General features: G+C 47.6%; 1 protein-coding gene across 2 annotated transcripts in view; it reads right to left on the bottom strand.

The window, feature by feature from the left end:
* The window catches only part of LOC142583453 (uncharacterized), a 154,321-nt gene that overhangs the window by 12,263 nt on the left and 119,695 nt on the right, over positions 1 to 22,363 (bottom strand). For both annotated transcript variants that reach the window (XM_075693919.1, XM_075693920.1), the window contains exons 3-4: positions 10,267 to 10,361; positions 10,059 to 10,163 (exon numbers count right to left, since the gene is read on the bottom strand). In XM_075693919.1, the coding sequence (XP_075550034.1) occupies positions 10,059 to 10,163; positions 10,267 to 10,361 (200 nt within the window). The remainder of the gene's footprint in view (positions 1 to 10,058; positions 10,164 to 10,266; positions 10,362 to 22,363) is intronic.

Below are 22,363 nucleotides of genomic sequence, written 5' to 3' on the forward strand. Positions count from 1 at the left end.
TGATAATCTAATAATTTGTGCTGATCTTTGTGCTTCTATTAATTCTGAAGTTGTGTTGTGTACTCCCAATGTCATGAGTTTCTCTGTGCTAGCCGTGATTGGCACGCCGATCACCCTTTTGATACTTTTGCGCATAAGCGTGTCTAATTTATCCATTTCTGTTTTCGTCCAATTGAGGGCCGCGACTATGTAAATGACATGGCTGATGAGGAAAGCATGGTGAGCCCTAAGGAGTATATCCTCGCCTGTGCCACCTTTCTTGTTGGACACTCTCATAATAATCTAATAATGTTTTCAGTTTTCGTGGTGAGTTGGGCTATAGTCTTAGCGTTGCATCCCTTTGAGTTTATTGAAAGCCCTAGTATTTTGATAGAGTCTACTCTCGGGATGGTGTGTCCATCTCTGGTACGAACGCTAATGGGCACCTGATCGAGTGGGGTGAGTCGCCTAGCACCTCGTCTAGCCTGTCTGTACAGCAGGAGTTCCGACTTTCCAGGCGAGAGTGCCAGTCCCGTACCTTTCAAGAAAGACTCTAACATCCAGAGCCTCCTGTAGAGCTTGTTCGACCGTAGCCTCCGATCCTCCAGGACACCAGATTGTAATATCGTCAGCATATAATGCATGACCTACGTAAGGAATTGCTGCAAGGCTTTCCGACAACTTGCGCATTGCTATATTAAACAGAAGGGGTGAGATAACTGCCCCTTGGGGAGTACCCCTGTTTCCGAGTGTGAAATATTCCGAGACTGATTGCCTCAAATTTATAGCCGCCGTCCTGCTCTCGAGGAAGGATGCAACGAAGGAGAAGAATTTAACTCCTAAGTTCAAGGCCGATATCTCCTGAAGGATATAGTCATGTGCAATTGTATCGAATGCCTTGGATAGATCCAGTGCGAGGACCCCTTTTACATCTTTGCTTTGAGAGTCGATTATCTGTGTTTTGAGCAGGAGCATGACATCCTGCGTTGAAAGGAAGGGCCTGAAACCAACCATATTGTACGGGAATAGTTCGTTGCGCTCAATATGTCTCGATATCCTGTTATGCACTGCATGTTCCGCTACTTTGCTAATGCAAGAAGTAAGGGAGATAGGACGGAGGTTCTCCAAGCTGGGTGATTTAGCTGGCTTGGGGATTAAGACCACTGTGGCCTTCTTCCAACTCTCCGGTACAACTCCCTCCTCCCATACCTCATTTATCTCCTTCACTAAAGCGTGAATTGCTTTGTCGTCCAAATTTCTTAAGAGCCGGTTTGTAACTCCGTCGGGGCCTGGGGCAGACCTTCCGTTTAAATTGTGCAGCACTTCCCTGATCTCAGCTTCCGAGAAGGGGACGTCCAGCTCTGGGGCAGGCGCGCCCTCATACTGAGGGAGGGGAGAACCTGGGCTTTGGCCAATTGGAAGGTATTTGTTCGCTAGTTTCCGAAATATGGAGGCTTCTGAGATGCCTTCAATTTTTTCCTTATTAATTAATCGGTCTATGACTAGTCTCTGATTACATTTGGATTGTCCATCGTCTAAGAGATGTTTAAAGAGGGTCCATTTGCCTCCTTTGCGCATTTTCATCTGCTGCCGAGCAGGCGTCTCTCCATTGCTGTTTATTAAGTTCGGAGCAGTGCTCCTCAATGAGTTTATTGAGCTCCGCGATCTTTTTCCGTAGCCTGCGATTGAGTCTTTGTGTCTTCCATCTCTCGAGGAGAGAGCGCTTGGCTTCCAGGAGATGCGCTAACCTTGCGTCCATCCCTGGGGCATCAACATCCGTAACTATTTCCTTGGTGGCCTTCTCGACATCCATTTGTATCTGTACAAGCAGTTCACTGAACGTGTCGTATACTGCCTCATCTTCACCTCTTATTTTCCTAAAGAGGTCCCAGTCTGTGTATTTATAGGTTTTGGGAGGAGCTGCTATTATTTCCATCCTGAGTTCTATTATGTAGTGGTCGCTCCCCAAGTTCTCATGTAAGTTGGACCATGTGGCCACAGCATTTCTAGTGAAGCTAAGATCAGGGGTCGTGTCTCTGGCGACCGAGTTTCCCAGCCTCGTGGGGAAACGTGGGTGCGAGACCAGCGTCAGGTTTAGGTCTGTACTCGCTGCAACTAGGTTGGCTCCTTTCTTTGTTCGTGTTACATAACCCCAAGCCGGGTGGGGAGCGTTGAAATCTCCTGCGACTATTAAGGGCTGCGATTTCGCAGCGGTTGCTACCCTATTTAGTAGTGACCGGAGATTATGCTTATGAGCGGAAGGAGAGCTGTACAAGTTGAGAATGAAAATGTTTCGTCGGATTTTTCCGTGGGGGATGATTTCAATTAACTGTGCCTCGAGACCTGATTTCTTATCCGAGTTACAAATTTTGACTTCGTGCTCCTGAAAAGAGGTGTCTTTCCTGACGAATGTCGCGATACCTCTGCCATTTTCCCCTTTTTGGCTAACCGAACGGTAGTCCGATAAATTTACCTTCTCACTAAGTGTTTCTTGCAAGAGCAGGACGTGCGGCATTATCGCTTGTGCTTTGATGAGCGGCAATAGAGCAGCCTTGCGCCTTAAGAAGCTGGCGCAATTCCACTGCCAGATAATTAGCTTTCTGGTTTGTCCCGCCATTTTGATTTCTATTGAACTAGCAGAACCTGCAGGGTACTCGTGTTATCGGGATCCTGCTGTACTTTCTTAGCTTTTTCTGTGGTGCCAGTGGAGATGCTTTTGATTTTGCTAGAGTCTATCATTTTCATTTTAGACTCGAGGATGCCAACTCTACGTGTTAGGTGGGAGATGTTACCGTCCATATGCTCGACAGTGCTAGATTGAATAGCTAAGGCCTCTCTCATCAGCGTGAGCAGATTAATTTTTAGAACCACTCTTTTGCTTTGCCTCTCCAGGTCAGTGAGCATGCATTGCAATTGGTCCCCTGAGTTACTAAGCAAGGCAATATCATCTGTGAATCGCAAGTTACTAAGGTATTCTCCGTTAACTTTTATCCCCAATTCTTCCCAATCCAGGTCTCTGAATACCTCCTGTAAACACGCTGTGAATAGCATTGGAGAGATCGCATCTCCCTGCCTGACGCCTTTCTTTATTGGGATTTCGTTGCTTTCTTTATGGAGGACAACGGTGGCTGTGGAGCCGCTATAAATATTGATATCTTTCAGTATTTTTACATACGGCTCTTCTACACCCCGATTCCGTAATGCCTCCATGACTGCGGAAGTTTCGACAGAATCAAACGCTTTCTCGTAATCAATGAAAGCTATATATAAGGGTTGGTTATATTCCGCACATTTCTCTATCACCTGATTGATAGTGTGAATATGGTCTATTGTTGAGTAGCATTTACGGAATCCTGCCTGGTCCTTTGCTTGATAGAAGCCTAAGGTGTTCCTTATTCTATTTGGGATTACCTTAGTAAATAGTTTGTAGGCAACTAAAAGTAAGCTGATCGGTCTATAATTTTTCAAGTCTTTGGCGTCCCCTATTTTATGGATTAGGATTATGTTAACGTTCTTCCAAGATTCCGGTGCGCTCGAGGTCATGAGGCATTGTGTATATAGGGCGGCCAATCTTTCTAGGACAGTGTTCCCACCATCCTTCAACAAATCTGCTGTTACCTGATCCTTCCCAGCTGCCTTCCCCCTTTGCATAGCTCCCAAGGCTTTCATTACGTCTTCCGGCGTTACCTGTGGGATTTCGAATTCCTCTAGACTATTCTCTCTTCCATTATCGTCGTGGGTGCCACTGGTACTGTATAAATCTCTATGGAACTCCTCAGCCACTTGAACTATCTCATCCATATTAGTAATGATATTGCCGGCTTTGGTCTCTTAACGCATACATCTGATTCTTGCCAGTTCCTAGTTTCTTCACTGCTTTTAGGCTTTCTCCGTTCCTGAGAGCATGTTCAATTCTATCCATATTATACTTCCTTATGTCAGCTGTCTTACGCTTGTTGATTAACTTCGAAAGTTCTGCCAGTTATATTCTAGCTGTTGGATTAGAGGCTTTCATACATTGGCGTTTCTTGATCAGATCTTTCGCCTCCTGCGATAGCTTACTGGTATCCTGTCTAACGCAGTTACCATCGACTTCTACTGCACACTCCTTAATGATGCCCACAAGATTGTCGTTCATTGCTTCAAAACTAAGGTCCTCTTCCTGAGTTAAAGCGGAGTACCTGTTCTGTAGCTTGATCTAGAATTCCTCTATTTTCCCTCTTACCGCTAACTCATTGATCGGCTCCTTATGTCCGAGTTTATTCCGTTTCCTCCTCCAGTCTAGGCTAATTCGAGTTCTTACCATCCTATGGTCGCTGCAGCGCACCTTGCTGAGCATGTCCACATCTTGTATGATGCCAGGGTTAGCGCAGAGTATGAAACCTATTTCATTTCTATTCTCGCCGTTCGGGCTCCTCCACGTCCACTTTCGACTAACTCGCTTGCGGGAGAAAGTATTCATTATCCGCATATTATTCTGTACCGCAAACTCTACTAATAACTCTCCCCTGCTATTCGTAGTGCCTATGCCATATTCCACCCCTGCCTTTTCTCCAGCCTGCTTCTTGCCTACCTTGGCATTAAAGTCACCCATTAGTATAGTGTATTTAGTTTTCACTCTACCCATCGCCGATTCCACGTCTTCATAAAAGCTTTCGACTTCCTGGTCACCATGACTGGATGTAGGGGCGTAGACCTGTACTACCTTCATTTTGCACCTCTTAAGTTTCACAACAAGACCTGCCACCCTCTCGTTACTGATATATAATTCCTGTGTGTTAACAGCTAAATTCGTATTATTCAGGAACCCGACTCCTAGTTCTCGTCTCTCCGCTAAGCCCCGGTAGCACAGGACGTGCCCGCTTTTTAGCACTGAATATGCTTCATGTGTCCTCCTAACTTCACTGAGCCCTATTATATCCCATTTACTGCCCTCTAATTCCTCCAATAGCACTGCTAGACTCGCCTCACTAGATAACGTTCTAGCGTTAAACGTTGCCAGGTTCATATTCCAATGGCGGCCTGAGAAAAGACAAGAATACCTGAGAAAAGAGAAAAGCCTGAGAAAAATCACGAATACTATCAAATACGAATGCAGGTTTCCCACCGGAAGCGCTGCCAGACAGATACTACTTGCGTGTAAAAGCCCCCCCAAAAAACAAGGATACTATCAAATACAAATGCAAGCTTCCTACAGGCGCGGCCAGACAGACTGCACGCCGAATGCATGCAGGCTGGTTGAATTACATCATTATTTATTCGATAAATTTGCGGCAAGCTTTTTTGGGTATTAAGCCGCATTAGCTTTGTTTCCTTGATATTAATATTCATCTGCCGATCAAAATACCACACGTTTATTTTCTGCAAGTCCTTTTTTATTTGGCTGCAATTGGGACGGTCAATAAGAAACCGATAAATAGCGAAGTAGTCGGAAAAATATGAATGTTTTAATTTATAGCCACGTGATTGTTGTTTATCCTGATTACATATGATGCTGGCTCCAGTACCGAGCCCTGGGCATGCTAGACATGACGGGCTAGATGTTAGAAAGAACAATATGAACAAATACCGCTTGATGCCTGTCGAGTAAGTATTCTTGTGCCCAATCGATGACTATTTTCTATTTTAGTAAACCCTATTTTACAAGTCTAATGCTTGTGACCTACGCGATAGAATGCCTTTTCGAAATCAATAAGAACCGCATCAGTTTCTATTGGTCATGCAGCTTGGTGTGAATGTCAGTTGTAAGTTCAAAAAGCTGTGTCTAGCAAGAGCGCCTCTGCTGAATGCTACGTTGCTTAGCAAATAAAACTAAAATTTCGTTAGTCATGTATTGCATATTTTGAGATGACAGAACGTGTTCTAACAGAGTACGAGTGGCAGATGCTAAGGATATTGGTCGATAATTTGTTCGTCTTATTCTTGCCACCTGTTTTCAAGATGGGCATTACATGATCAATTCTCCACACAAAAGTGTCCTATTTAACTCCAAGCAAATAGGAATAGTTCATCATTTTAGATGTCTCGATGTAGTATTTTCTTCAACTATGTCATGGACAGCACATGTGGACCAAATTATCAAGCAGTTAGCTAGAATAACTGGCGCAATCGGCTGCATTAGATACATTCTTCCTAAGCCAATTAAACTGCTTCTTTTCAACTCATTCATTATTCTCACATTAACTATTGCGAGCTGGTATGGGGCACTGCAACATCGTCCTGTCTAGAGAAAATTTACATTTTGCAAAAAAAGTTTCTTCTCAATGTCTTTAATGCAAATTATGGAACAACCACCAAACGATTTTTTCTTGAAACTTGCATAATCAAAATTTTTAATTTATATCAGCATCGGCTCAGCGTTCGTTTTAAAATAGAAGCAAGAAATATTATGAGTCACATTCGGCATCTATCAAACGTACAAGAAAATGAAAAGTTACTCTTTCAGTCACCCCGAAAACTGGTTGGTGCTAACAGCACGCATCAGTACGCAGGTAGGGATGATGATACAGTTTGTGAAAAAGGCTTAAGCGAAGCATCGCACGTCGAGAAGCAAGCGTAGGTAGATTAAGGTTAACTTTCATTACCGTGATGCTCGCGCTTCGACTGTAATTAGAGAGTGTAAAACGGACCGAATTATTTTGCACCATTTCAAGCGTATGCACCAAAGTATTATAATGCGGATCCCAAACCGAAGCGGCATATTCTAACTTAGGGCGAATGAGTGTTTTATAAAGCATTAGTTTGAGATACGAAGGTGATTTTGCAAAGTTACGACGAAGATATCCGAGCATGCGATTAGCGTTGCAGACAACATGAGAGATGTGAGTATCCCAAGTTAGATTGCTACTGATGTGCACTCCGAGGTACTTATATGAAGATACGCTGTCGAGTAGTGAATTATTTAAGTGATAAGTGGGTAAACTAGTAATCTTTTTAGACACTCGCATGAATTTGCATTTTTTAATGTTTAGTTCCATAAGCCATATATTACACCACTCAAAGATTGCGTTAATGTTAGCTTGAAGGAGAGCGGTGTCATTTGAACTTGTTATTTCTCGGAAAATTACGCAATCATCGGCAAACAAGTGAACGGATGAGAAAACGCAGGATGGTAAATCGTTAATATAGATGAGGAAAAGAAGAGGACTGAGCCCTGCGGTTCATTCTTCAGAATTCGCGCCGTTAGCTGAAACAAACTGAGAACGCTTAGCAAGAAAACTTTCAATCCAGATTAAAATACAGGGATCGAGCTTAAGTAGTCGTAATTTATAGACGAGCAGTTTGTGACACACTTTGTCAAACGCTTTAGCAAAGTCAAGGAAAATGCAGTCATCCAAGGACCTATTGTCAAGAATGGTGTTTAGTTTGTGTACAAAAAAGTGTTAGTTGGGTTTCACACGAGTATGATTTGCGAAATCCATGCTGTGATGGTGTGAAAAATGAATTCGACTCCAAAAAAGTAGCAAGATGAGAAGCCAAGATATGCTCTAGTATCTTACAAGGTATACTTGTGAGCGAAATCGGTCTGTAGTTCAGAGGGGAATGCTTATTGCGTGATTTATGAATTGGAATTACCTTCCAGACTTTCCACTCGGATGGAAGAAAACCATCGTGCAATGATTGCTGGAAAATTTTAGTTAAGATAATATGTGTAACAAACGGTGCTTTGAAGGAATTTCACATTAGTGTGATCACTACCCGGCGCAGAGGATGGTTTTAGTGACCTAATGATGCTCGCGACACCATCATAGCTGATAATGAGAGGGAACATTATATCATGGTCATATGGTCGTAGGTGTGGCCGAGTGGAATTGCTAGGTAACGAGAAATGTTTTGCGAAAACACCATTTAGTACTCCGGGACACTGGTTGGCTGGTATAGCGCCACCATTAACGTCACTGAGCGCTATTATATTATTGTCTTTAAAATTAACCATGCGCCAAAATTGTTTAGGGTTAGTTTTAAGCATACAAGGTAATGTGCTGCTTAGGAAGTTATCTTTGGCGCCTTTTAGGGCCTGCGCGTACTCATCGGCACTCTGTTTGTAGGCTGACAAACGAACATTGGCACGGCTTAGTTTAGCCGATTAAACAGGCGCTTTTTTATTAGACAAGCATTTTAGCTGATGATTATACCATGCTTTCTTTAGATTAGAGGTGATCGTGTAAATAGGGATGTGCCTATCTGTTAATTCAATCACTTTATTAACAAAGATACTCCAGTTTGACTGAACATTACGGCATTCAAATTCACGCAAGTATTCATCAAGCAACACTGCGAGTTCATTATTAATTGAAAGAAAGTCAGCCTTGTTATAATTTCGTAATGTCTTGATCTTCTTAATCGGTTTAGGTCACTCGAGGCAAACTTTAAATGAAAGTAGGCAATGATCGCAACCTGGCAAGCATAACCTGGCAAGCATGTTATGTCGGAAATAAGATCGGCTCGGGTAGTAAAAACAAGGTCAAGTGTATTGGAAACAGACGTGGTTATTCTTGTTGGTTCCTTAACGATTTGGGTCAGCGAAAAGTATTGCACAATTCTAAGAAGTCTTGCGCCGTAGAGGAGTTAGAATACACTGTGGGGGGATCATTGTACCACATAATATTTGGCATATTAAAGTCACCAAGCAAGAAAATTGGCACTGTGGTGTGACGAGAGCAAACACTATGAATGGCATCGTGCAAATCGCTCACAAATGTTGCAGTGAAATTCGGGGGGCGATAGAAGACACCCAAAATTATTTTTTGATGTGCTAGTTTAACGACTGCCCACACAATCTCCAAAGTGGATGCAATTTTAATGCAATTTGAAGGCAGCCTTTTATTTATCGCCAGCAGTACACTGCCTCCTTGGCGTGTATCGCGGTCACAGCGGCAAACAGAAAAATCGCACGAGTTGATGAATAATTCATGGTGCCCGATTTGTGGATGAAGCCATGTTTCAGTTAAGCCGATAATGTCCGGCCCGCACGTGTCGATGGCCGATTCCAGTGCAATGCGTTTGTTGATAATGCTTCGGATGTTAGTAAAAAGAACTGAAGTATTCGATAGGTTGCGTTTGTTGACCCTGTCGCGTTCCTATCTCACAGAACGAGCAGGGGACGTCGACTGCCCAGGCGCATGCTCTGTATTGTCTGCAGCTCTGCGTGTTCGTGACGACTCGTTTTCTTTGACACATTGACTTATTGGGTCGTAGACATATTGTTTCTTATTTATTATTAACTTTTTGTAACGCACTTGGTAGGTGGGTGCGCCAGGTTGATCTTTAGCAAACTGGAATAGTTTGCGCCTCACTTCACGTGTGGCTGCACAAAAGTCTTCGCTAACGCTTATATTTTTTCTCTTTCAGTATTGCTCTTGCTGAAAGAACTTTTTCTTTTCATTTGAAATCAGAAAATTTGATGATCATAGGGCGGCATTTGTTTCGCGAATATGATCCTCAGCGATGTGCGCGCTCGATCGCGTTGCCCGACAGGGCGTCAAGCGCACCTGCTAAGATGGACCTTGTCTTGGACTCGGATTGCTCCCACGATTCGTGAGAATCTGGAATGCCTCGAAGAATTATGTTGTTGAGCCGGGAGCGGTCCTCTTGCTCGTTCAGGCGGGATTCTAAATGGCCAAGATGGGCGTCAACCGACTTGACTGAGTCCTCTACGTGATCAACAGCGCGCTCTAGTAGCTCAATCGATTTGTTTTTTGTTTCAAACTCATCAAGCCTCTTCTGGATTGATGTAACTTGAGCTTCGATTTTCTTTTGGCTCGTCCTTATATCTTTAACATCAGTTGCCAACTCGTTCTGGACTTTAACGGAATGAGTTGAGCGCGTATGAAGGTCTTTAATGAGAGTAAATATGACTGTCATCTTTTCGGAAGGGTCATCAGGCAATGAATCCATATCGAGCAGGGCTTTAGTTCGCCTGTCAGGGCCCGGATTTGCTTCCACATCACCAGAACGAAGTAAGAAAAAAGCATCGAAAAACAATCACAGGCAATGTTAGCAAGCAGTTCCGGTCACGGAAGCAGGACCAAACAACAATTATCATTTTTCTTAGCGTACAGAGAATATGGCTTACAGACCTGTAAAAGGCAGAAGCGTGGAAATTGAAGCATACTGCTCCTGGCCGTGCCTCCGTGCCCACTGAAGAGACCGCTGCACCGCCGTCCATTTATGTCCGCTCCTGGCTGTGATGTCATCGTGCAAGGAGACCATGCGCAGAACGATGGGACGATAGTGCTTGCATCTGGCCTTGATTTCGTTTGCGGCTGAAAGTCAGGCAGTCGGTACCTGCAGTTGCGGGACGGGAACGGCCATGCACGTGTGGAACATGGCGATGCTTGCACCGACGACGCTTGCAGAACCAGAAAAGGAGCCAGGTAAGCCTGTAAAAGGTAGAAGCGTGGAAATTGAAGCATACTGCTCCTGGCCGTGCCTCCGTGCCCACTCCGTGTAGGTATAGTTAAGCTTAAAATAGGAATGTCAGGCTCGGTGGCTCTGCCATGATACAGTCCACTAAACTGCTGCTGTTCAATATTCAGGTGCTCATCATCGCACTGATCGGCGCAGCTCTGCTCGCTACCATCTCGGCTGTCCGACACGCAACATCAAACTGCCTGGAACCGTGCCTTGGTCGTGCCCCTGCTGTCTCTCACCAAGTCACGCTAGCCCCGCCCCCCCCCCCTCCCACGCTTCTACTAGTGCCGCCTGTGACGAGCGTGATCAGCCCTATCACCAGGGAGCTGCCTACGTCAGCAACATCCGTCGGCAGATCACCTATAAAAGAGCACCACCATCGCGCGCCAACCTGTGGGCTCGGCGGCTGGGCCACAATACAGTCCACTAAACTGTTGCTGTTCAATATTGTAACGTAGGTTGGAGACGGAGTGTTACAAAAGAGACGTTTCTCTTTAATGGCGGGCCAGAAGAAGAGCGTGCAGCTTACGCACTTCCTCGTCTTTCATGGCGCCGACCTGGCGCCGACCTTGGAATGGTGCTTGAGGAGGGTCTACAGGGTGGAGAAAGCCGGCCGGTTTGACTGGTGCTTTCTTGCGGCGCTGACAATCACCGCAGGTCTTCACATACTGTTGTACAGAAGAATAAAGCTGGGGCCAGTAATACTTCTGTCATATCCTTGATAATGTCTTAGCGAATCCCAAGTGTCCCGCGCATGGCTCACCATGGCACGCTTGCAAGATGTCTTGGCGCAGCGCCGACGGCACGACAAGGAGGTACCGTATTGGGACCGCTTCCGCAGTTTTTCCTGTAAAGGACGTTGTTGTGCAAGTAGTATGACGATAAGCCGCGCACGAGCGAGCGGGGTAAAACACCTTCAACTCCTTGAAAGTGCTCGATCAGCGGCAGCAGCTCAGGGTCAGCGCGCTGGTGCTCAGCCATTTTTATGGCGTCGATAACGCCGAGAAATGGCAAGTCATGGTCAGGGTCCGATGACGTCGTAGGGACTGCTGCGCATGACAAACAGTCAGCGTCACTGTGCTTCCTTCCAGATCGGTAGACAACTGTAATGTCGTACTCTTGTAGGCGCAGGCTCCGACGTGCTAGACTGCCTGAAGGATCCTTGAGGTTGGCACGCCAGCACAGCGCGTTATGGTCACTGACTGCCTTAAAGGGTCTACCGTACAAGTAGGGTCGGAATTTACTAATGGCCCACACAACCGCTAAGCATTCTTTTTCAGTGGTTGAGTAGTTTTTCCCAGCCTTGGTGAGACTGCGGCTTGCATAAGCAATGGTGCGTTCAGCACCAGCTTGCCACTGCACAAGAACTGAGCCTAGACCAGCGTTGCTGGCGTCAGTATGAATTTCAGTGTCAGCGTCTTCGTCGAAATGAGCAAGTATTGGGGCCTCTTGCAAACGCTTGAGCAATTCATTGAACGACTGCTGCTGCTCATCCGCCCAAATGAAAGGCACATCGTCGCGTGTGAGCCGTGTCAGAGGTTCAGCAATTCTCGAGAATCCCTCGACGAAGCCCCTATAATATGCGCACAAATCAAGGAAACGTTTTATTTATTTATTTATTTATTTATTTATTTTTATTTATAAATACTGCGATCTGAAATCAGATCATAGCAGGGTGGGTATACATAGAAATATACAAGCATGTAAACACATACAAATCCATCACATATGCAGGCATTTTCAGACATTGGTGAAGAATACATAACATACAAGAAAAAAAAAACACACTAGCAGATAACACAGACGAATTCATAACATTTGCAAGCATTTTTCAAACATTGATAAGGAATTCTGGGTAACAGTATGAGAATTAAGATTATTCCAGTCTGTTATTGTCCTAGGAAAAAAGGAATATTTGAAACAGTTATTCCGTGCGTTGATGGGGGTTATGGATAAAGCATGCCTTCGTCTCGTGTTATAACCTGATGAGTAAGTAAAGAACTTGGAAGTGTTAACCTTATAATGGCCGTTTACAAGTTGAAAGAGGAACTTTAATCGACAGATACGGTTGCGCACAGTCACCGGAGGTAATCCACTGCGCCTTACGAGCTCACCAACAGACGCGCGGCCGTATGAACTAAAAACAAACCTAACTACCTTATGCTGTACACGTTCCAGTTTTTTAATATTGGTTAAAGTGAATGGGTCCCAAATAATTACGGCATATTCCAACAACGGACGAATGTAGGAATTGTACGCCAGTAAACGAACACCAGACGTACATGATTTCAGTGAGCGCCTCAAGAAAAACAGTTTACGCAAAGAATTCGCAACAACAGTATCTATGTGCTTCGTCCAGGAAAGCTCATTGGTTATCCATAGGCCCAAATATTTGTACTCTCTTACCTCTGATAGAGATACGTTGTCAACATTATATGCAAATTGAAGAGTGATTCTCATAAAAACAGTTTTTTCAAAATTAATAGACATTTGCCATTGTTCGCACCAAGCAGTCACCTTTGCCAGTTCATTATTTAGACGCACCTGATCATCAACAGAAGATATCTTTTCATACAAAATACAGTCATCTGCGTAAAGTTTCACGGAAACTGAAAGTTCTGCGACTATGTCATTTATAAATAACAGAAATAAAAGTGGTCCCAAAACTGATCCCTGGGGGACTCCAGACGCAACCTCTGTATTGTTAGAAGAAGTATTGTTTAAGGTGACAAATTGGTGTCTGTTAGTAAGATAGGCTCTGATCCATGTAAGTATCTGTACATTTTTTATATAATACTCTAATTTATGGATTAATTTGTTATGTGATACCTTGTCAAATGCTTTACGAAAATCCATGAATACAATATCTGTTTGCTTCCCTTCATTAATTGCCTGTGCGAGATCGTGAACAGTCTCAACTAATTGAGTACATGTAGAAAACCTATGCCTGAAACCATGTTGGACATCTGTAAGTACCTTGTGCTCTTCTAAGAAACTTAATATATGTTTAATATATATATAATATATATATATAATATATATCTTAATATATATACGTTGGACAGCCTTCTTGTCTGTGGGTGGTGAAAACTCGGCTACGGCGGCTAACTTGTCGGGGTCTGGTCGGACGCCTTCAGGACCAACGACATGGCCAAGAAATTTGAGCTCTTGGAACCCGAAGTAGCATTTTTCAGGCTGGATGGTGAGGCCGACAGTATGGATCGCAGCGAGGACACTCTCGAGTCGTGCGAGATGTTCGTCAAACGTGCTAGAGAACACGACGATGTCGTCCAAGTATACGAGGCAGGTTTGCCATTTGAGTTCAGCAAGCACGGTATCCATTATCCGCTGAAAGGTGGCAGGTGCGGAACGGAGACCGAAGGGGAGAACTTTGAACTCATAAAGCCCGTCAGATGTCACAAACGCTGTTTTTTCACGATCCTGTTCATTAACTTCGATTTGCCAATACCCTGATTTAAGATCCAACGATGAAAAAAAACATGGCATGTTGTAGATGATCCAGTGCGTCGTCGATGCGTAATAATGGATAAACATCGCACTTGGTGACACGGTTCAACTTTCTGTAATCTACACAGAAGCGTAGTGTGTTGTCTTTCTTTCAGACTAACACTACAGGGGAGGCCCACGGGCTGGTGGACGGCTGGATCACGTCGTCTTGGAGCATCTCTTTCACCTGATGCTTGATCGCTTCCCTTTCCACTGGAGACACTCTGTAGGGATGCTGACGGAGAGGACGTGCGAACTCGTCCGTAATGATGCGGTGCTTTGTGATGGACGTGCGCCGCACTTTGGATGACGTTGAAAAACAGTCCGCAAATTAATTCACGAGACTCAGTAGACGGTCTTTCTGATGGTCTGCAGAGCGGCGTTAGCGTGAATCCGTCCTTTAGGCTGGGTAACCCAGTATGCTGACACGATGCGGTTTCAAATGTAGCAATGTCAGTTACATAAGTGATTTCGCGAAGGAATGCGATTGTCGTTCCTCGCGGTACATGCCGATATTCGTTGCCAAAGTTTGTTAGCAAAACGAGTGAACATTTGTTTCGCACCTGAAGAAGCCCTCTGGCTATACAAATGTGGCGCTCAAGAAGCAGGGGCATGTTCGCCTCAGGAATTCCTTCGGCGCCGTCCTCCATGTCGCATCTGACAAGGGTAAGCACGCTGCTCTTGGGTGGCAACGTGACGTGATCGTCAGCTACGCATAGCGCGACGTCATGGTCGTCATTACTGTTCGCTATAGCTTGCATAGTAGCGAAGCTTACTCTAGACTCTTGCAGGTCGATGATGGCACCGTTCGCCTGAAAGAAATCCATGCCGAGTATAAGGTCCTTTGAACATTCAGGAAGAATGACGAAGTCGCCGATGTACGTGAAGCCCCGAATGTTGACTCGCGCCGTGCACCGGCCCATTGGAGTGATGAGATGCCCTCCTGCAGTACGAATCTGAGTTCCGGTCCATTGCGTCGAAACTTTGTTCAGTATGCGCGCGAAATTCTGGCTCATAACAGACGTGTCCACACCCGTGTCGATCTACACCGTGACTTCGTGCACATCTATGGTAACTGGTACGTCGCAGGATACTGATACGGAACTGCACTGCTTTCTCTGCGTCTCAATTACGTCAAATCATGGTCGTCGTAGTGGAGGATCTTCAACGTTCGCAACGTCAGCGACCTCACCTCCGCAGGTCACTGGACTCAGTTTTCCCGGGAGGCAGGTCTAGGTGAGCGACGCCTCGTTGCTCTCGACGTGAAGAGGGGGCTGGAAGACCTGTTTCGGGCGGGTGACGGTGACCGGGGTGCACGGAATCGTGGGGCAAACGAGGTCCTGGTGTCCGCGAGGTATGCTTCAATCTCCAAGGGACGTTCACCATTGCGCGGGCACGGCGCATTCAGTGAAAATCCACGGAGCCCAGCACGGCGGTAAGGACACGCCCTGTAGAGGTGATCGGCTTCACCGCAATAAAAACACAAGGGCCTCCGGTCTGCGGTGCGCCATACGTCGCTCTTGCGGGGTGGTCGTGTTTCGGCAATGAATGGCGTGCGGCGGGGCCTGAAGTCGCCAGTTGCTTGTTCAACGGCGCGCACACCATGATAGTCCGGGACGTCGCGCGCATCGTGAAAAGTCGGAGACAACGAACTTCGCGCAGCTTCCGCATACGACATACGAGGCTGTGGCTGCCGTACCTCGTACTGTGGTGTCTCGCTGCGCTCCGGGATTTGTACTGCCTGCCTGATTTCTTTCCGGACGACCTTACCCAGAGCGAGTCGCTGTACCGATGCTGGAGCCACCTAAGCTTTTGGAGCTCTTCTCGAACAAGCCTAATGAGCTCCCGCAAGGCATCGGTATTGTTCAAGGGCATAGCTGAGGGTCACGCGATAGGGTCGACACGCCGCGGTTGTACTACCGTGTTCGCTGCTGCAGTGCCTTTTGCACTGATATGGCTTCCGCAAGAAACTCTGCAACGGTCTTTGGTGGATTGCGTATTAGGCCACCGAATAACTCTTGCTTGGCACCGCGCATCAAGTTCCTGAGCTTCTTTTCTTCCGGCATGGAGTCGGAAAAGTCGGTACATATCTTCAACAAACATTGCGACCCTTTCGTTCGGCCGCTGTACTCTCGCCTGAATTGCAGATTCAGCTCGCTCCTTGCGATCGAGGCTGGCGTATGTGCCGATTAGCTGCCGTCGGAATTCGTTCCATGTCGATAGGGCCGCCTCACGGTTCTCGAACCATGTCCGCGCATAGTCCTCGAGGGCAAAGTAGGCGTTGCGCAGCTTGCGCTCTGGAGTCCAGCCGTTGTATTCTGCGACACGCTCAAAGTGATCGAGCCAGTCCTCTACATCCTCGAAGGTGTCCCCATGGAGGGACGTGGGGATTCGCGGCTGGTTGAGGACGAGCTCGGTCGGCGCGGTCGAGGAAGATGATGGAACTGACGTACTCTTCCTTCTGACTTGGTTCCTTCTGACTTGGTCCCAGCTATACGCCACGAAAAACACTTTTTTTTTCTACGACACGTTGCCTCGTGTTCTAAGCACAAACCCCTAGAAATTGTGGCGATTTCTAAACCCAGAGCCACCGGATGTTATCACTATCACCGACTATAACGATATAGTAATCCCCGAAGAAGAGTGTGCCGATGCATTTACCCACGCGTTTTCATCAGTATTCACCACTGAACCTGATGATCTGTTACCTATACCACCTTCACCTGTGCAATGTGTTATGTCACCCATCGAATTCACTGAACATGGCATAACGGCAATAATTGAAAAGCTAAAACTCTCATCGTCATCAGGGGCGCATGGCATCAACTCTAAACTGTTAAAAAATACTAAACTCATCGGCGCATCGCACTTTAGATTAATCTTCTCACAGTCTTTATCCTCCTATAGCAAACCCATCACCTGGCAGAAAGGGCAGGTCGTTCCAATCTACAAATCAGGTAATGAAAACTCGCCTCTTAACTACAGACCGATTTCCGTAACCAGCGTACCCTGCAAGATATTGGAGCACGTCATTTTCACCCAAATTATGCACTTCCTTGACACTAACAACTTCTTTCACCCATCCCGACATGGTTTTCGTAAGGCTCTCGTGCGAAACGCAACTTGCTATCCTCGTCCATGACTTACAAGTAATCTCTATGCTAACACCCAAATCGATGCCATTTTTCTGGATTATGCTGAAGCGTTTGATAAGTTACATCATCGTCATCATCAGCAGCAGCAGCAGCAGCAGCCTGGTTACGCCCACTGCAGGGCAAAGGCCTCTCCCATACTTCTCCAACAACCCCGGTCATGTACTAATTGTGGCCATGTCGTCCCTGCAAACTTCTTAATCTCATCCGCCCACCTAACTTTCTGCCGCCCCCTGCTACGCTTCCCTTCCCTTGGAATCCAGTCCGTAACCCTTAATGACCATCGTTATATTCCCTCCTCATTACATGTCCTGCCCATGCCCATGTTACCTCACCAACGCCTAATACTCAAGCTCTCCCAGCTGAACCTGCACCCTGACATCTTAAATTCGGTTATTGAATTTACACTAACCGATCACAGTCAGTGCATTTCAATAATCGCACCTCCGCGCCCCTCCCTGTAACATCTGGCATCCCACAAGGCAGCGTTCTAGGCCTCCTACTTTTCCTTATTTATATTAACAACCTTCCTCTTAATGTTTCCTCTCAAATCCGTATGTTCACTGACGATTGTGTCATCTACCACATAATTACTAACGACTCTGACCACAGTATTTTACAAAATGACCTTAACAAAGTGTAAGACTGGTGCAACCACTGGTTAATGACCCTTAACCCCAATAAATGTAAAGTAATGTGCTTCACTCGCCGCCATCAGGCTCTTATATTCACCGGATAATATTGCTACGGAACAGTATTCGCGATGACAAAGAGGCGAGCAGGGTGAAGACGACGACGACGACGACGATCAGAGGCTAGCGCGGGCTGTTACCTCTTGGTCAAGTGCGGCGTATTGCCTTGTAAATATACTTTTACATAGCTTTTCGTCGGCGGCTTCCTACGTAACATATCTGGTGGAGATGGACGTTCCCTGCACCTCGTCACCGAGCTTAGCAGTGGACGGTACGTCGAGCCTTCCTTCATGGCTCCCGGCGACGATAGCTCGACTCCGCCGGCTCCGACATCTGCTGCCACTTCGACGACCTACATCACTCTCCTCGGTCCCCCTGATCCGGGCGTATTCTCGGGCAAAGATGGGGAAGACGTCGATGACTGTATCAGCCTGTACGAACACGTCAGCTGCAATAACCGGTGGGACCCTACTATCATGCTCGCCAACGTAGTCTTTTACCTCAGCGGCACACCTCGGCGGCACACCTCGTGTTTGGTTTCGGACGCACGAAGATGAGCTCACCAGTTGGTATTCGCTTAAACAAAAGCTCCGAGAGTTGTTCGGCAACCCCTACGGTCACCAACTTGCCGCGCAGAAGGCGCTTTCCGGCCGTGTGCAGACGTCAATAGAGCCCTACGTCACGTACATTCAGGACGTCTTGGCTCTGTGCCGCAAAGTTGACGCACACATGACTGAGTCCGACAAGGTCTCCCACATCCTCAAAGGCATTGCCGATGACGCCTTCAACTTACTCGTTTTTATACAACATACACCAACGTCTCGACGGTGGATGCAGTTATAAAACAGTGCCGCCGCCTGGAACTCACTAAAAGCCGACGTATCGACCAGCAGTTTGCCCGTCTGCCCAACACTGCAGCGACATCTTCCTGTGCCGACGCTCCTCGTCCCAACAACACTGGCGATGTTACCAAGATCGTCCGGCGTGAGATCGAAGCCGCCTATCCGGCTGCCTTCGGCGCCAGCCCCTCCAATGCACCTGCAGTCACGGTTTCCCTGATCCAGACAGTTGTCCGCCAGGAGTTCACAAACATGGGTCTTCACACCATCTGCTCGGCCCATCGCCCTGATACCCACTCGGCTTCTTCTATTCCGCGCCGTCCCGCATCTTCTTACCCACCCCTTTTCCGCAACCCGTCTGAATGGCGCACTGCAGACGACAAGCCCATTTGTTTTCACTGCCATCGAATCAGGAACATTTCTCGGCACTGTCGCAGTCGCTGGAGTTCCCCGAACCGGCCTACATATACTGCCTACTCTCGCCCCCCAGGTTGCCCTTGTCATCCCTATGCTGCCCGCTCCGATAATGCTGCCACAGATTCTCCTGCGCCGAACCGTCCCTATTCTCGTTCGCCTTCGCCCCAACGACGACAATCTCGCGTTTTCCAGCCCCGTCGGTCCAATTCGCCGACTCCCTTTGGACGCCGCTCCCAGCCGGAAAACTATACGATGCAGTGCCTCGAGGTGACGCTGCATTGCTCCCTACGCCGCCAAATCCTCTACTGACGTTGCCCACTCACCTGAACCTTCTTGACGTACAAATCGACGGTGTTTCTGCATCTGCTCTCATAGACAGTAGGGCGCATTTGTCGGTAATGAGCGCAGACCTTCGTAACCGGCTGAGGAATATAATCACGCCCGCCACGACGTCTGTTGTCCGTATCGCCGATGGCAGAACAGCCCCTGTAATTCGTATGTGTGCCACCCGCTTCCCTTTCGCCGATCGCTCCACTATCGTGCCGTTCACAGTCATCGCCCACTGTCCCCACGACATCATCCTCGGCTTAGACTTCCTCTCCGCACATTCTGCTCTCATCGATTGTTCCGCCAGTACTCTCCGCCTTGACCTGCCTGTTCTGGATCCCGCTGAACCACAACCCAGTCGCCTCAGTTCCGTCGACTTCGTTCGCTTGCCACCTTCGGCACTGACTTACGTTGACTTCGTGTCATCCCCACCAGTCCCCGATGGTCACTACATCGCAGCTCGTACGCAAGACGTCCTCCTTACACACGGGATCACAGTACCTCATACAGTTTTATCTATTACGGCGAATTGCGTCTGCCTGCCAGTGGTCAATTTTGGCTTGACGACACAAGTGCTGCCACGCGGGATGTCTCTGGCCCAGCTTTGCTCATTCGAGGATGATCACTTAGTAGCATCTATTGCAGCAGACGATAATTCAGCTGATCCTCGTCTACCATCACAGTCGGCAACTTGTACCATCGCCGACTTACAGAAAATGATTGTGCCCGACATGACGTCCGAGCACGCTCGTGAGCTCTACCACGTTCTGTTTTCCTACTACGATATTTTTTACTTTAACGATCGTCCTGTTGCCCAAACTACAGCTGTTAAACATCGCATTAATACCGGCGATGCCCCTCCTATTCATCGCCGCCCGTATCGAGTATCACCGGCTGAGCGTCAAGTTATTCACGCCGAAGTTCGCAAAATGCTTGCCAAGAACATTACTGAACCGTCATGTAGTCCATGGGCGTCACCTGTTGTACTGGTAAAAAAGAAGGATGGATCATAGCGCTTTTGCGTTGGTTATCGGCACATTAACAGGGTTACCAAAAAGGACGTGTATCCCCTACTTTGTATTGATGACGCCCTTGAGTGCCTCCACGGTGCTCGCTATTTCTCCTCTATTGACCTTCGCTCCGGCTACTGGCAGATTGCCGTGGACGATCTCGACCGCGAGAAGACTGCCTTTGTAACACGCGACGGTCTTTATCAATTCAAACTGATGCCGTTCGGTCTATGTAACGCTCCTGCCACTTTTGAACGCATGATGGACTCTCTTCATGTTTTCAAATGGTCCACGTGCCTGTGCTACTTGGACGACGTTATAGTATTCTCCCCAACATTCGCTACGCACCTCGAGCGCCTCTCAGCAGTCCTGGACGTTTTTCGGCGAGCCGGTCTGCAACTCAACGCATCGAAGTGCCAATTCGGCCGTCGCCAGATTACCGTCCTTGCACATCTCGTTGACGCGATTGGAGTGCAACCGGACCCAGGCAAGATCAATGCTGTTACGCACTTCCCTGTTCCAAAGTGTGTCAAGGATGTGCGCAGCTTCATCGCCCTTTGCTCGTACTTCCGCCGTTTCGTGAAAAATTTCGCGGCCATAGCACGACCACTAACCGAGCTTTTGAAAAAAGACGCCCCTTTCCAGTGGGGCGAGAACGAGGCCTCTGCATTCTCGCTTCTAATCGACCTTCTCACAATGCCTCCCGTTCTGGCCCATTTCGATCCTTCTGCGCCTACCGAAGTCCGTACTGATGCCAGCGGTCAAGGAATTGGCGCTGTACTGGCACTACACCAGCGCGGCCACGACCGTGTTATCACTTACGCCAGCATGCACCTCTCGCCCGCGGAGCGTGACTATTACATCACTGAGCGTGAGTGTCTGGACCTAGTCTGGGCGGTTGCGATGTTTCGCCCATACTTATATGGCCGACCCTTTTCCGTTGTCACACACCATCACGTGCTTTGCTGGTTATGCTCACTGAAAGATCCTACAGGAAGACTTGGTCGCAAGCCTTACGCCTCCAAGAATATTTGTACTCTGTCACTTACAAATCTGGCCGACTACACAAGTACGCTGACTGCCTGTCTCGCTACCCGGCAGACGAGCCTGATGACGCCGACAGTAGTACCGCCAACGGCATTTTCTCTGTGTCTCACTTTGCTAACATCGCAGACGAGCAGTACCGAGAGCTATCGCTGCGAGTATTCATCGAGCGTCTGCGCTCTACACCTACCGACGCATCCGTTCGCCGATATGTCTTCCAGGGCGGCATTCTGTACCGAAGGAACTTCCTCCCTGACGGCCCTGATCTCCTCTTGACTTGCCAAAGCATCTACGACAGACTGCTCTTTGAGATGCATGACGCACCCACTGCAGGACATCTTGGGGTATTCCGCACATATGACCGCGTCCGCCGCCGCTTCCATTGGCCTGGTCTCGCTCGCTCCGTCCGACGCTATGTTGCTGCCTGTGATCCCTGCCAGCGTCGGAAAACACCTCAGGTACTACCTTCCGGTCATCTCCAGCCGATCACCCTCCCTGTGGAACCGTTCTTTCGTATTGGATTAGACCTCCTCGGTCCCTTTCCCACGTCATCCTCTGGGAACAAATGGGTAGCCATCGCAACTGATTACGCCACCCGATACGCTATCACGCGGGCTCACCCTACCAGTTGCGCCACTGACGTCGCGGACTTTCTCTTGCGTGACATTATCTTGCTTCATGGCGCCCCGCGACAGCTGCTTACTGACCATGGTCGTAACTTCATCTCGAAAGTTATCGCCGACATTGTGCGTTCCTGCTCGATTCAACACAAGCTGACTACCTCATACCATCCTCAAACCAATGGCCTGACAGAGCTGTTAAACCATACTCTTTCCGATATGCTGTCCAAGTACGTTTCCAAGGACCACCACGACTGGGACATTGCCCTTCCTCACGTCACATTTGCGTACAATTCTTCGCGGACCATGCACGCCAGCTTGCCCGTACTCGACTGACGGCCTCGCAAACCATTCAGCAGCGTC

This window comes from Dermacentor variabilis, chromosome 5 (assembly GCF_050947875.1).
Source record: "Dermacentor variabilis isolate Ectoservices chromosome 5, ASM5094787v1, whole genome shotgun sequence".
Lineage (NCBI taxonomy): Eukaryota > Metazoa > Arthropoda > Arachnida > Ixodida > Ixodidae > Dermacentor > Dermacentor variabilis.